Source organism: Pseudophryne corroboree, chromosome 6, assembly GCF_028390025.1.
Source record: "Pseudophryne corroboree isolate aPseCor3 chromosome 6, aPseCor3.hap2, whole genome shotgun sequence".
NCBI lineage: Eukaryota > Metazoa > Chordata > Amphibia > Anura > Myobatrachidae > Pseudophryne > Pseudophryne corroboree.
The window spans coordinates 630851895-630865857 of NC_086449.1; the positions used below are offsets into that span (position 1 = coordinate 630851895).

Consider the following 13963-nt stretch of genomic DNA (forward strand, 5'->3'; position numbering starts at 1 on the left):
ACTCTGCACGCAGGTGAGTTCACTACTTCTCCCCTAAGTCCCTCGTTGCAGTGATCCTGTTGCCAGCAGGACTCACTGTAAAGTAAAAAACCTAAGCTAAACTTTCTCTAAGCAGCTCTTTAGGAGAGCCACCTAGATTTCACCCTTCTCGTTCGGGCACAAAATCTAACTGGAGTCTGGAGGAGGGTCATAGGGGGAGGAGCCAGTGCACACCACCTGATCTGGTAAAAGCTTTACTTTTTTGTGCCCTGTCTCCTGCGGAGCCGCTATTCCCCATGGTCCTTTCAGGAACCCCAGCATCCACTTAGGACGATAGAGAAATATATATATATATATATATATATATATATATTTATATTTATTTTCCAGGCGGACACGTGCAGTGATAAACAAGTTAGTGTGTTATGTGGTGTCAAAGTTCTGACAATTACATGATGGCATATGTACTGTATGTAGATGTCTATATGACCAGTAATTTACCATCTTTATTCCAAGGACCTGTGACTTCACATAAAATATAAATGTATGGTTGATGATCATAGGCCTATATTCTAGCTATTAAGAGTGTAGGTGTCCAAATATTGCACAATACTTGGTCGGGATTTCTGTAGGGCCTACAAGACAAAATCACTCCTCACATGTTGTCACAGTATATAAATTATCGTATTTTATGGTATTATGGCCACTACAAATGCAGATTTGCAGATAGTATATTACAGAAGTCACCATGCGCAGCCAATTCCTACAGCTACGCATCTGTGCCATGGCCTTGCCACAATTTCAACAGGCTACTAGAAACAGCATGAGTGCATGTACACATAAAAAGCAACGTTTCCACGCAGAGTATACAGAGAGTTTAGAAGCTGATATGTTACTGCTCAACACAGTGTGAGCCATTATATATGAGTGGGGGATCTGCTACTCTATAGGCACATACGCACAAGCAGCACGCTGCATTACAGTATTCCTTCATCCTACATCTGTCTGCTGTACACTAGTGTCTCCATAAGCCTACACTGTGCTTTATCACAAACTATTCCCTCGCTATCACTGATACACGCATGACGCCATGCTGCTGCTACACACAGCACTCTGCACGCTGCCGCTTCTGTCTCTCTCTGTCGCAGTGTGCAGACTGAGTGCGGGCGGAAGTAGCGGGGCGATGACATCGCGGCGCGCTCTAGTCACAGTAGTCAGTGATTGGTCTGTTAGGGCTGTGGTTTTGCGCATGCGCCATAGCACTATGAGCCGGAAGTAACTCTCTCCGATTTTTAGTCTGACACGTAGCACCGGCGGTTGCCCTGAGAAGACAGCGGCCCGGGAGGTAAGTGTCTATAGCCACCAGCACTCCTGTACGCCACAGTGCCACCATACTGTATTAGCAATGCGCTCCCTGCAATATCACATACATATCGTCACCTATACATACTGTCAGTTAACTATGCACTGCATCATCACATATACTCTGCAGCAGAACGTACAGTATACACACCCTGCAGTGTCCGTAACTGCAAGGTTTGCCTACACTGGTGACCACTGACCCGACACTGTCCAGTCATACCCCGCTGGTTCATACACAGTACCCTGCAGGACAGAGCAGTCATACATAGGGGATACCACTCGCTGACAGTGACAGTGCACTGAGACTGCTGTGCTGGGCCTCTTGTCATTTTTCATTAATGAATATTTTCTTTGGTCTTCAGAGCTGCTGCCATGTCAAACTTTGATAACTTCAATCAAGAGTTCTACCAGACCAGCTACAGTATTGATGATCAGTCTCAGGGTTACAATTACAATGCAGGTGGAGGACAATATAACAAGTAATTTGATCTTTATATTATTATATAATTGTAACGTGATTTGATAACCTTTGCAGTGATACATGACTCTCATATTGTCTTTGTTGCAAAGAAAATGTATACAGAAAAGTGTGCGATTATAACTCTGGCAAGCGTGCTGTAACAGGTGCTAGTACAGGGGCTGCTCTGTGAAGCTGTTAACACCTTGATTAATAATAATAATAATAATAATAATAATTTTATTTATATAGCGCTCTTTCTCCCATAGGACTCAAGGCGCTTAACAGATACATAGCATAATATAGTACAGAAAATAATGAAGTACATTTTCATAAAATACAGAAGCATGAAGATACTAAAAGGGACAATTATGGGAATGCTTGAGTAAACAGAAAAGTCTTGAGTCTACTTTTGAAGGATTCTATAGTTGGGGCCTCTCGCACTGTGCGGGGAAGTGAGTTCCATAGAGTCGGAGCCGCATGACTAAAAGCTCGACCCCCAGATGAATTACGGTAGATTCTAGGTACTGCTAAAAGTCCTTCATCTACAGATCGCAGTAATCGAGTGGGGCAGTATGGGGTCAGAAGCTGTTTCAGGTACCTTGGGCCTTGGTCATGTAATGCTTTGAAACTCAGTAAGCCAATCTTGAAGATGATTCGCCATCGTACAGGCAGCCAGTGAAGGGAGTAGAGGATGGGTGTTATGTGGCTAGAACGGGGCTGGTTGGTTAATAGCCTGGCAGCTGTGTTTTGCACCAGCTGTAAGCGCTGCAATTCTTTTGCTGGGAGACCAAGGTAGAGGGCATTACAGTAGTCTAAACGAGATGATACAAATGCATGTATGACTTTTGGCATATCATCTGAGGGAATTAAGTGCTTGATTCTGGCTATGTTCCTCAGGTGAAAGAATGAGGATTTGATTGTGGCTGATATCTGATGTTTAAGTGTCAAGCCACCATCCAGGACAACGCCAAGATTCCGCACACGATCACTGGTCTGTAATTCTGAATCCCCGAGTGTAAGTCCAGTTGGTTGGCTATGCTGCAGTCTGGTCCTTTGATGTTGCGGTCGTATCATAAGGACCTCTGTTTTATCCGGGTTCAGTCGCAGCCAGCTGGCGCTCATCCACTCCTGTAGTTCAGCTAGACAGCCATTAAGGGTTGCTATTGGGTTATCAGTGCCCGGAGCAAAGGACAAGTACAGTTGTGTATCATCTGCATAGCAGTGGTAGACCAGGCCATGGCGCCTGATTATTTCGCCCAATGGGAGCATGTATACTGCAAAAAGCATGGGGGATAGTATAGAACCTTGTGGGACACCACATGGCAATGACACTGGTGGTGATGAGTATAATCCAGATGATACTCTCTGTGACCTGCCTGTGAGAAATGATTTGAACCATCTTAGGACTGTGCCATCCAGACCACAGAAATGTATCAGTCGCTCAATCAGAAGCCCATGGTCCACGGTATCAAATGCTGCCGAGAGATCCAGAAGGATTAATATTGAACAGTCACCTCTGTCTTTTGCCATCAGAAGATCATTTAACACACACACCAGGGCTGTTTCAGTGCTATGTCTTCTCCTGAATCCTGATTGAAATGGATCATAAATATCATGGGTTGTCAGGCGGGTTTCCAGTTGATTTGCAACGACTTTCTCAATAACCTTTCCTAGGAAAGGAAGGTTTGATACCGGTCTGTAGTTGGTCATGCAGTCGGGATCTAAATTAGGTTTTTTAAGAAGCGGTCTAACAATTGCTTCCTTTAGGGGTCCAGGAAAAATGCCTGTCTGCAAAGAGCATTGAACAATTTTTGTAAAGACAGGACCAATTATATCCATACAACCTATTAGAAGCTTGGTTGAGGCTGGGTCCAGATCACAGGTGGTGGGACGCAAAATCCGAGCAATTTCAGCAGTGTCCTTTACATCCACTGGATCAAAGCTGGTCCATGAAGGCAGGTAGCTTATATTGGCGGGCTTTGTAGTTTGGCACTCCTTTGATGGCACTGTGGAGATTCCAGCCCGGATGGTGGATATTTTATCTGCAAAGAAGTTTGCAAACTCGTTGCATCTTGCCTGGGAGAGGGTCTCATCAGTCTACAGGCATGCTGGCTTGCAAAGCATCTCCACTGTGCGGAAAAGTTGAGCTGGCCTATTGTTTGCTGCTGTGATCTCATTTGACAGGAACTGTGCTTTCTTACGAGTGATTGTCGATTGATATTCTTCGTTATGCTTTATTAGTTTTATTTTGTCATCCACTATGTTAGTCTTCCTCCATCGTCTTTCCAGTCTACGCCCCCTTTTCTTGAGCTCACTAACACTGTTGTCGAACCATGGAGCTTGACGTTGTGGTTTACGAGGTCTTAAACGCACAGGGGCGATAATATCAATTGCAGCCATAACATCCCTATTATAATAACGGACTAGGGAACAGGGATCTTCACAGGCACCCTGTATAGCAGAGAGATCCAGATTTGCTGCAAGAGCCTGGGGAGTCATACCCCTCCTTGGACGATACCTGGTCAACTCCACGGGCAGAGATCTTATTTGAGGGGTTGCAACTGAGAACCAGAGAGAGTAGTGGTCTGACCAGATGACTGGGTTTATTTTTAGGTCAGTGACCTCTAATCCAATCTGAAAGACGAGGTCGAGAGTGTGACCACTTTTATGTGTGGCAGAGGGAATGACCTGTGTGAAGCCCAGACCATTCATTGTGCACAGGAGGTCTTGGCCAAGGCGTGAGAGCTCATCATCCACCCATGCATTGAAATCCCCGAGGATGAGCCATCTTTGATGTTCCAGAACCAGGCCAGCAACAGTGTCTGCAATTTCTTGTAGAAATATCTGTCCATCTCCAGGTGGCCGGTAAATAAGAAGTAGTCTGAAACCTAATCCTGTCGAACTCCGGGCAGCAATGCACTCAAATGAGCGAGTAGTTTCAATAGGGTGGACCCTAAGTTTAAGTTCTTTTTTGAAGCAGATAGCCACCTCGCCACCCCTGCGGTCCAGTCTTGGGTTGTGGATAACAGAGTAGTTTGTTGGGACTGCAGCCTCCAATATAGGTGCTGCATTTTCATCTAGCCAGGTCTCTGTAATACAGGCTAGATCTGCAGATTCAATAAAGTCAGCAATTGTTGCAGTCTTGTTTCTTATAGATCTGGCATTACAAAGGACTGACCTGATTGGGCATACCAGAGGGCCTTCAGTTTTCTTTATGTTAAGTGCAGGAGCTCTGGGTATGGGGGTCACAAAGTGAGAGTAGACAGTTCTGTCCTTCCAAACACAGGGCCGTCTTTTGGGTATCACTTCTATTTGATTGTTCTTTGAGTATGGGGGTGAGCAGGTGGTCAAAGGACTTAGATGGTTACCGGGGGAAATACATTTCCGGCCTGCTCGCTTCCCACGAATGCGCCTGTGTTTTCTTTTTAAAATGCCAAGGGATTGGAGAATAGAAGCCTGTGATGGTGTGATAGGAACTGCAGAGCGTGGTGGGCGGAGTGAAAGAATGAAGCTGGAGCAATACGTATACATTTGGTCATCAATGACAGATTACTATAAATTTGAACTGCATATGATGATGAGAGAGGGAGAGAAAGCAGTGTTTGTTTTTTGTTTTTTTGTTTTTCCTTTTTGTGTTTTGTTTTCCCCCAATTCGGTATGTGATCCAAAATTATAATGGGATTATGAACAAAGTTATTGCTATAACCTATTGTGTATATTTGAAGCAAGTAATAAATAAAATAACTGCTGATTTAGTCAATTATCCTAGGATAGGCAGCCTTTTGAAAAGGTGTTAGAAGCCAATTCCTACTGTGTAGGTGTGAAAAGTCTCAGTGTGAGAGGCCTTTGAAGTAGATTTTTTTTTTTTGTGGGGGTAGAAGTGATAACATGTCCTGGAAATGGATCCTGATTTTAAACAGTGAGCCTTCAGCAATTCAGAGCCTGAATATACTGATATTAGTAGATTAATGCAATAAGTCAGTTATTTGTAGCTCAGAGAACAGAGGTGGATGATGTCTAAGTGAGGGGCTGGATGTAGCCAAAGTTAGGTTGTAATCCACAGTACCTTATCTGGGTAATGTCCAATGCAGAGTACAGCAGCTGCTAAACTGAAGGATTTCTCAGTGGAGATATGCAGAGGATTCAGTCCAGGATTCAATCCAGTGTGTATCTCAGCGCAGGAATGCAATCCGTTGGTTTTGATGAAATGTCCGCGTAGAGTAGTACAAGTTCAAGATAAGTCTTTGGATATTTATGATGATTCATAGGTCAGTTGTGGTGAATTTAAGCTGTTTTATGGAGATGATCAGGAGCATACAAAAGGTGAGGCAGCCATCTTGGGCGCCAGTACAAAAATCCTATTATTTGCTCCTCTTTCATCCCAAGACTGAGAGGACCTAATACCCCTTTCAGACAGAAACTGAAATTACCAGGTGAAGCCATTTTACCCGGTAATTTCATGAAAAACGCGGGTTCTTTTTCTGTGTGAATGGGTCAGCCCGGGTTGAAATTTCCGGGACTTCTACTCTGGAGTTTACCAGGGTTTGAGACACGGGAATTTCGACTCGGGTTGACCCATTCGCACAGACAAAATACCTGTGTTGATCTGCAAATTACCGGGTAGAAATTCTGTACCCGGCAATTTGCTTGTCTGTGTGAAAGGGGGTGTCAGACAGAGCCCGGCAACACGACCTGGCACTGAAATGCTGGGTAATTGCCGGGTTTTCTGTCTGAAAGTGGTATTACAGGCTGAAAGCAATAGATTGTGATTTCTGTTGCTCCCTCTCCCCTCCCCCCAGCTTCTTTTAGCATTGATTTGTAAAGTTAATATGCATAGAATCAGCCAAAAATTGATTTTACGACAGAACCACTCCGCCCCAGATAACTCTACTGATTTTGCCGATTTGTAGGTCCGACCAGACAATGAGTAAGGATCAAATCGGGGGGTTTTAGCATAGTAGAATTTACCCAATTCTGCAACAGATTGCTGATCAGCGTTTTTGATTGGTGCATCAGAAAGCAGTGGGGGATTCAGGAAAATTCAGTGCAGATGTATGGCCCGTGTTATACTGATATTTTCTTTCCGTCTCTCTCTCCCCTACCCAGATCCACCCCACCTCTCCTACCTCCCGACCCTCTCTCTCTCTCTCACGTGGCATTCCCTTACTCTCTCCTGTTCATCCATGATACTGGTGGAAGGGGTCAGAGGTCATATCAGCTTTCATTAAATGCCAAGTGGAACATGATGTTATCACTTATAGAAAGCAACAAAGCAATACTTGTACCCCCATCTCTAATACCCCATTCAGATTGCAATTGCCAGGTCGCATCTGGGAATTGGATATGAGTCCTTCCCGGCTGCGACCCTGCATTGGACCCTGAGAACATGCTTCCTGACCCGGCAATATGCCGGGTTGGGTTGCCATCCGGGGACAGGGTGCGTAGGCGGCGCTGGAGATGAGATCATCTCTGCACCGCCTCTCCCTATGCAGTGAATGGGTACTGGGTCACATTGACCCAGGTAACCTGTTCAAACTGTACCTGACCCGGGAATAACCCTTCTTTATTCCCAGGATGAATTACCGGGTCACACGATCCGGGAATTCGGCAGTGACCTGCTCACACTGCACAGTGTCCCGTATCAAAATACCAGGTCGATACCGGGTTATTTGTGCAGCGTGAACTGGGTATAAATGCATCATAAGTGCATGAGTAGAAATATTTTCTGTGGTTATTCACATTATGTTTTGGAGAGAAAAGCCTTTGAAATCTGTGGATGTGTTTCACAAATGCAGGATCATTGACCAATACATTTCACGCTGTAGATGCAAGAGCATTAAAGGACTGCTAAATCTAAAAATAAGTACTTATCTCGTTATTGAGAAACATTTCTTATGCAGAGTACTAGTTCTGACTTGGAATCTGTGTAAAGGCACTAACACTAGGTCTTTGTAAAGCTAGTCCAGCTGATAACAACAATAACAGTGATAAGTCAAGGTATGGGGGGGTATTTTTTGTGAATATTAATAGTAGTCGTTAATGTTTAATTTGTATGTCATGCTAAATGTATATATTTGCTATAAACTGAAAATAAAGCTTTGTTCACTTTTCTTATATAGACCGTACCATTATGATTATGGTCAACAAGGTGGTTATGTACCACCAGAAATGATGAATCAACAACAGCCTTACATAGGACAGATTTATCAGCCCACACAAACTTACACTCCTACGTCAGCAGAATCTGTTTACGGAAGCAGTTTTGATGATGAGCCACCCTTATTAGAAGGTAACGATTCCACTTTGGCTTCACTTTATTTTTAAATATGTATATTAAACATTTTTGCATACATAATTACTGTATCTTTCAGCCCATAAGACACTGGTCTATCACCAGAAGGTGGGAAAGAAAGTGATCTTAATTGGTGAATTTGTGCTGTTAGTAGAAGTATTGCTCTATAACACTCTGATGATTGCTGCTACATATGCACATCTAACCCACCAGATTAAAGATTTGGGGACAGTTGTAATGATGCCGCAGGTGTGAGATGCCTGCTGATCTCAAGACATTTGTTTTAAAAGGGTAATTGCTTACAAGGCATGGTTTTGCCCTACAAGTGATTGCCCCTTGCAAATCCGGCAATATTGTGTGTTATTACATCCGGCCCTTGATGTTGTTGTGTAATTTAAACAAAGAGTACTTTCATAATAGGGAAAGTGGATATATTAAGAAGCCAGGTAGCGTACTTTTGCTTGGCTGCAATGTTATATGCGGGTCTAGTCTCGGTGGGAGAATTTTTATTTGTTATCGACAAACGACATGTATGATTATTAATTGCAGCATCTTTGTGCAAACAATTTTTCAGAGATCAACTCTATGCTTAAAATATAGATAGAGAGCATTCTAATCCCTCTTTCAAAAATTACCTTGTTCCCACCTATGTGGTTTTATTACCACAATTACCAAGCCTGGAATTACTGTCCGCAAAACTGGTTAATGCGTTTTATATGTTTTTACATTATTATTGTGCATTCAAAGGTCATGTTCTGATTCAAAGGTTAATAAATCGGTGGTAATAGAAAATTGATTACTTGAACACAAGACATTGAGAATAATGGGTGATCTGTTTGTCTTGTGAGCTGTAAGTCTATTTATTTATCTTTATTAATTTTTCAACACTATTGTTCATTGTTTAATATGCTGCCAAATAAGTTTGTGTTTGACTATGTAGCATGGATGCATGTCTCATGTTATTGTTTAGGGATGCCTTACGCCACTAATGTTTTTCCTTATTTTGGTTGTGTTTTGTTATTTTATTTGAAAGAACTCCAGTGAAAACAGTAAATAATGTGTTTTGGGTTTTTTGTTGTGTTTTGTTTATTTTTGTTTTGTTTTTTAGAATTAAATCCACAGTTGCAGAATAATCCATGGTTTCTCTTTTAAAGACTGTTATTACTCATTTTTAGTGTTGCTGTGTGTCCACGGTATGCTTTAACTACTATGGCACCCACAGTCGCATAGCATTTTATATAATGAGCAGGAAACCTTGGAACATTGGAATATCAAGTTGCCATAGGTTATTTCAAGACCATAACATAATGTTAGTAATTTTTTTTTATTTCCAACTGAATGGTTGTACATGCATCGTTGAAGCAACATATGCTTCCAAGTGTACATCAGGCACTTTGTTTTTTTGCTCTGTCTGTCTATATTCCAAAGCACTGTTGCTGTTAAGAAGGCATCAGATGACTTGATGATCCAACTGTGTTCTTGTAGTAACATCCTCACATGAGCTGGCCTGCGTTAGTTGCGATACTTTACTGTCACAATAATGTTGTTCAGAAAAGGTCATACATTTGGAGAGGTGAAACGGGATCCAGGGGACGCTACGCTCTCTCTTTTTTCCCTACAGGCACCCCACATCCACACCTGTTCATAACATGGACCACTATTTGAGCACTGCCTGATACATAGCCATAAGTCATTTTGAAATTGATTAGTCCTGCCTGGTGCTCATAGTGCCCTCTGCCATGGTGGGAGGAGAGGATGCCACAGCAGTGGGCCAAACCTAATTGCCTGCCAGGACGCATTTTGCCCACTAAGGTTCTAGGCATACTATGTATTATTATAACCCCACGTTGTGTAGTTCCTTTTACAATAGTTGACTCATCTTCCAGCGGTGTTTATGGATTCTGCCTGTCTCAATGCATGTGTCTATAATTTAGGGACACATTATTGAAAAAAAAAAAAAAAAACACCCTGTAGAGAAGGCTGAAATAATAAGGATTCTATATATTGTGTTATCCTGCCAATTATATTTTATTTCTCTAACGTCCTAGTGGATGCTGGGGACTCCGTCAGGACCATGGGGATAGCGGCTCCGCAGGAGACAGGGCACATCTAAAGAAAGCTTTTAGGATCACATGGTGTGTACTGGCTCCTCCCCCTATGACCCTCCTCCAAGCCTCAGTTAGGTTTTTGTGCCCGTCCGAGCAGGGTGCAATCTAGGTGGCTCTCCTAAAGAGCTGCTTAGAAAAAGTTTTTTTAGGTTTTAAATCTCAGTGAGTCCTGCTGGCAACAGGCTCACTGCATCGAGGGACTTAGGGGAGAGATTTTCAACTCACCTGCGTGCAGGATGGATTGGAGTCTTAGGCTACTGGACATAGCTTCAGAGGGAGTCGGAACACAGGTCATCCTGGGGTTCGTCCCGGAGCCGCGCCGCCGACCCCCCTTACAGATGCTGAAGATCGGAGGTCCGGAAACAGGCGGCAGAAGACTCTTCAGTCTTCATGAAGGTAGCGCACAGCACGGCAGCTGTGCGCCATTGTTGCTACACACTTCTCACTGACCAGTCACGGAGGGTGCAGGGCGCTGCTGGGGGCGCCCTGGGCAGCAATATTAAATACCTTTAGTGGCAAAGAATACATCACATATAGCCATTAAGGCTATATGTATGTATTTAACCCAGGCCAGATTTCTCAAAACCCGGGAGAAAAGCCCGCCGAAAAGGGGGCGGAGCTTATTCTCCTCAGCACTCAGCGCCATTTTCCGGCTCAGCTCCGCTGTGAGGAAGGCTCCCAGGACTCTCCCCTGCACTGCACTACAGAAACAGGGTAACAAAGAGAAGGGGGGCATAAATTGGCGATATTTATATATTAAAAGCGCTTATAACAAAAACAACACCTTTTAGGGTTGTTTATATACATTTATAGCGCTTTTGGTGTGTGCTGGCAAACTCTCCCTCTGTCTCCCCAAAGGGCTAAGGGGGTCCTGTCTTCGATTAGAGCATTCCCTGTGTGGCTGCTGTGTGTCGGTACGTGTGTCGACATGTATGAGGACGATGTTGGTGTGGAGGCAGAGCAATTGCCGGTAATGGTGATGTCACCCCCTAGGGAGTCGACACCGGAATGGATGGCTTTAGTTATGGAATTACGTGATAATGTTAGTACATTACAAAAGTCAGTAGACGAAATGAGACGGCCGGAAAACCAGTCAGTACCGGCTCAGGCGTCTCAGACACCGTCAGGGGCTGTAAAACGTCCCTTACCTCAGTCAGTCGACACGGGTACCGACACAGATGAATCTAGTGTCGACGGTGAAGAAACAAACGTATTTTCCAACAGGGCCACACGTTATATGATCACGGCAATGAAGGAGGCTTTGCAGATTTCTGATACTGCTGGTACCTCAAAAAGGGGTATTATGTGGGGGGTGAAAAAACTACCTGTAGCTTTTCCAGAATCAGAGGAATTGAATGACGTGTGTGATGAAGCGTGGGTTAACCCAGATAGAAAACTGCTAATTTCTAAGAAGTTATTGGCATTATACCCTTTCCCACCAGAGGTTAGGACGCGCTGGGAAACACCCCCTAGGGTGGATAAGGCGCTCACACGTTTATCAAAGCAAGTGGCGTTGCCGTCTCCTGATACGGCCGCCCTCAAGGATCCAGCGGATAGGAGGCTGGAAACTACCCTGAAAAGTATATACACTCATACTGGTGTTATACTGCGACCGGCAATAGCCTCAGCCTGGATGTGCAGTGCTGGGGTAGTGTGGTTGGATTCCCTGACTGAAAATATTGATACCCTGGATAGGGACAGTATTTTATTGACTCTAGAGCAATTAAAGGATGCGTTTCTTTATATGCGAGATGCTCAGAGGGATATTTGTACTCTAGCATCAAGAGTAAGTGCGATGTCCATATCTGCCAGAAGAAGTTTATGGACGCGACAGTGGTCAGGTGATGCGGATTCCAAAAGGCATATGGAAGTATTGCCATATAAAGGAGAGGAATTATTTGGGGTCGGTCTATCGGATCTGGTGGCCACGGCAACTGCCGGCAAATCCACTTTTCTCTATCGTCCTAAGTGGATGCTGGGGTTCCTGAAAGGACCATGGGGAATAGCGGCTCCGCAGGAGACAGGGCACAAAAATAAAGCTTTTACAGGTCAGGTGGTGTGTACTGGCTCCTCCCCCTATGACCCTCCTCCAGACTCCAGTTAGATTTTTGTGCCCGGCCGAGAAGGGTGCAATTCTAGGTGGCTCTCATAAAGAGCTGCTTAGAGAGTTTAGCTTAGGTTTTTTTATTTTACAGTGATTCCTGCTGGCAACAGGATCACTGCAACGAGGGACAGAGGGGAGAAGAAGTGAACTCACCTGCGTGCAGGATGGATTGGCTTCTTGGCTACTGGACATGAAGCTCCAGAGGGACGATCACAGGTACAGCCTGGATGGTCACCGGAGCCACGCCGCCGGCCCCCTCACAGATGCTGAAGCAAGAAGAGGTCCAGAATCGGCGGCTGAAGACTCCTGCAGTCTTCTTAAGGTAGCGCACAGCACTGCAGCTGTGCGCCATTTTCCTCTCAGCACACTTCACACGGCAGTCACTGAGGGTGCAGGGCGCTGGGAGGGGGGCGCCCTGGGAGGCAAATGAAAACCTTTAAAAAGGCTAAAAATACCTCACATATAGCCCCAGAGGCTATATGGAGATATTTACCCCTGCCTAAATGTACTAAATAGCGGGAGACGAGCCCGCCGGAAAAGGGGCGGGGCCTATCTCCTCAGCACACGGCGCCATTTTCTGTCACAGATCCGCTGGTCAGGAAGGCTCCCAGGTCTCTCCCCTGCACTGCACTACAGAAACAGGGTATAACAGAGAGGGGGGGCAAAATAAATGGCAATATATCAATATAAAAGCAGCTATAAGGGAGCACTTAATCATAAGGCTATCCCTGTCATATATAGCGCTTTTTGGTGTGTGCTGGCAGACTCTCCCTCTGTCTCCCCAAAGGGCTAGTGGGTCCTGTCTTCGTATAGAGCATTCCCTGTGTGTCTGCTGTGTGTCGGTACGTGTGTGTCGACATGTATGAGGACGTTATTGGTGTGGAGGCGGAGCACTTGCCAAATATGAGGATGTCACCTCCTAGGGGGTCGACACCAGAATGGATGCCTTTATTTGTGGAATTACGGGATAGCGTCAACTCGCTTAAGCAGTCGTTTGCCGACATGAGGCGGCCGGACACTCAATTAGTGCCTGTCCAGGCGCCTCAAACACCGTCAGGGGCTGTAAAACGCCCCTTGCCTCAGTCGGTCGACACAGACCCAGACACAGGCACTGATTCCGGTGGTGAAGGTGACGAATCAACCGTATTTTCCAGTAGGGCCACACGTTATATGATTTTGGCAATAAAGGAGATGTTACATTTAGCTGATACTACAGGTACCACTAAACAGGGTATTATGTGGGGTGTGAAAAAACTACCAGTAGTTTTTACCGAATCAGAAGAATTAAATGACGTGTGTGATGAAGCGTGGGGTGCCCCGATAAAAAACTGCTAATTTCAAAGAAGTTATTGGCTTTATACCCTTTCCCGCCAGAGGTTAGGGAGCGCTGGGAAACACCTCCTAGGGTGGACAAAGCGCTAACACGCTTATCAAAACAAGTGGCGTTACCCTCTCCTGAGACGGCCGCACTTAAAGATCCATCAGATAGGAGGATGGAAAATATCCAAAAAGGTATATACACACATGCAGGTGTTATACTACGACCAGCTATTGCGACTGCCTGGATGTGCAGTGCTGGGGTAGTTTGGTCAGAGTCCCTGATCGAAAATATTGATACCCTGGACGGGGACAATATTTTACTGTCGTTAGAACAAATA

At 44.7% G+C, this 13963-nt stretch overlaps 1 protein-coding gene across 1 annotated transcript in view; it reads left to right on the forward strand.

The window, feature by feature from the left end:
* Positions 1–1216: 1216 nt before the first annotated feature.
* Positions 1217–13963, forward strand: part of YIPF5 (Yip1 domain family member 5) — a 62112-nt gene continuing 49365 nt past the window's right edge. The window contains exons 1-3 of the mRNA XM_063928121.1: positions 1217–1324; positions 1704–1820; positions 7921–8090. Of these exons, the coding sequence (XP_063784191.1) occupies positions 1714–1820; positions 7921–8090 (277 nt within the window). The 5' untranslated portion in view covers positions 1217–1324; positions 1704–1713. The remainder of the gene's footprint in view (positions 1325–1703; positions 1821–7920; positions 8091–13963) is intronic.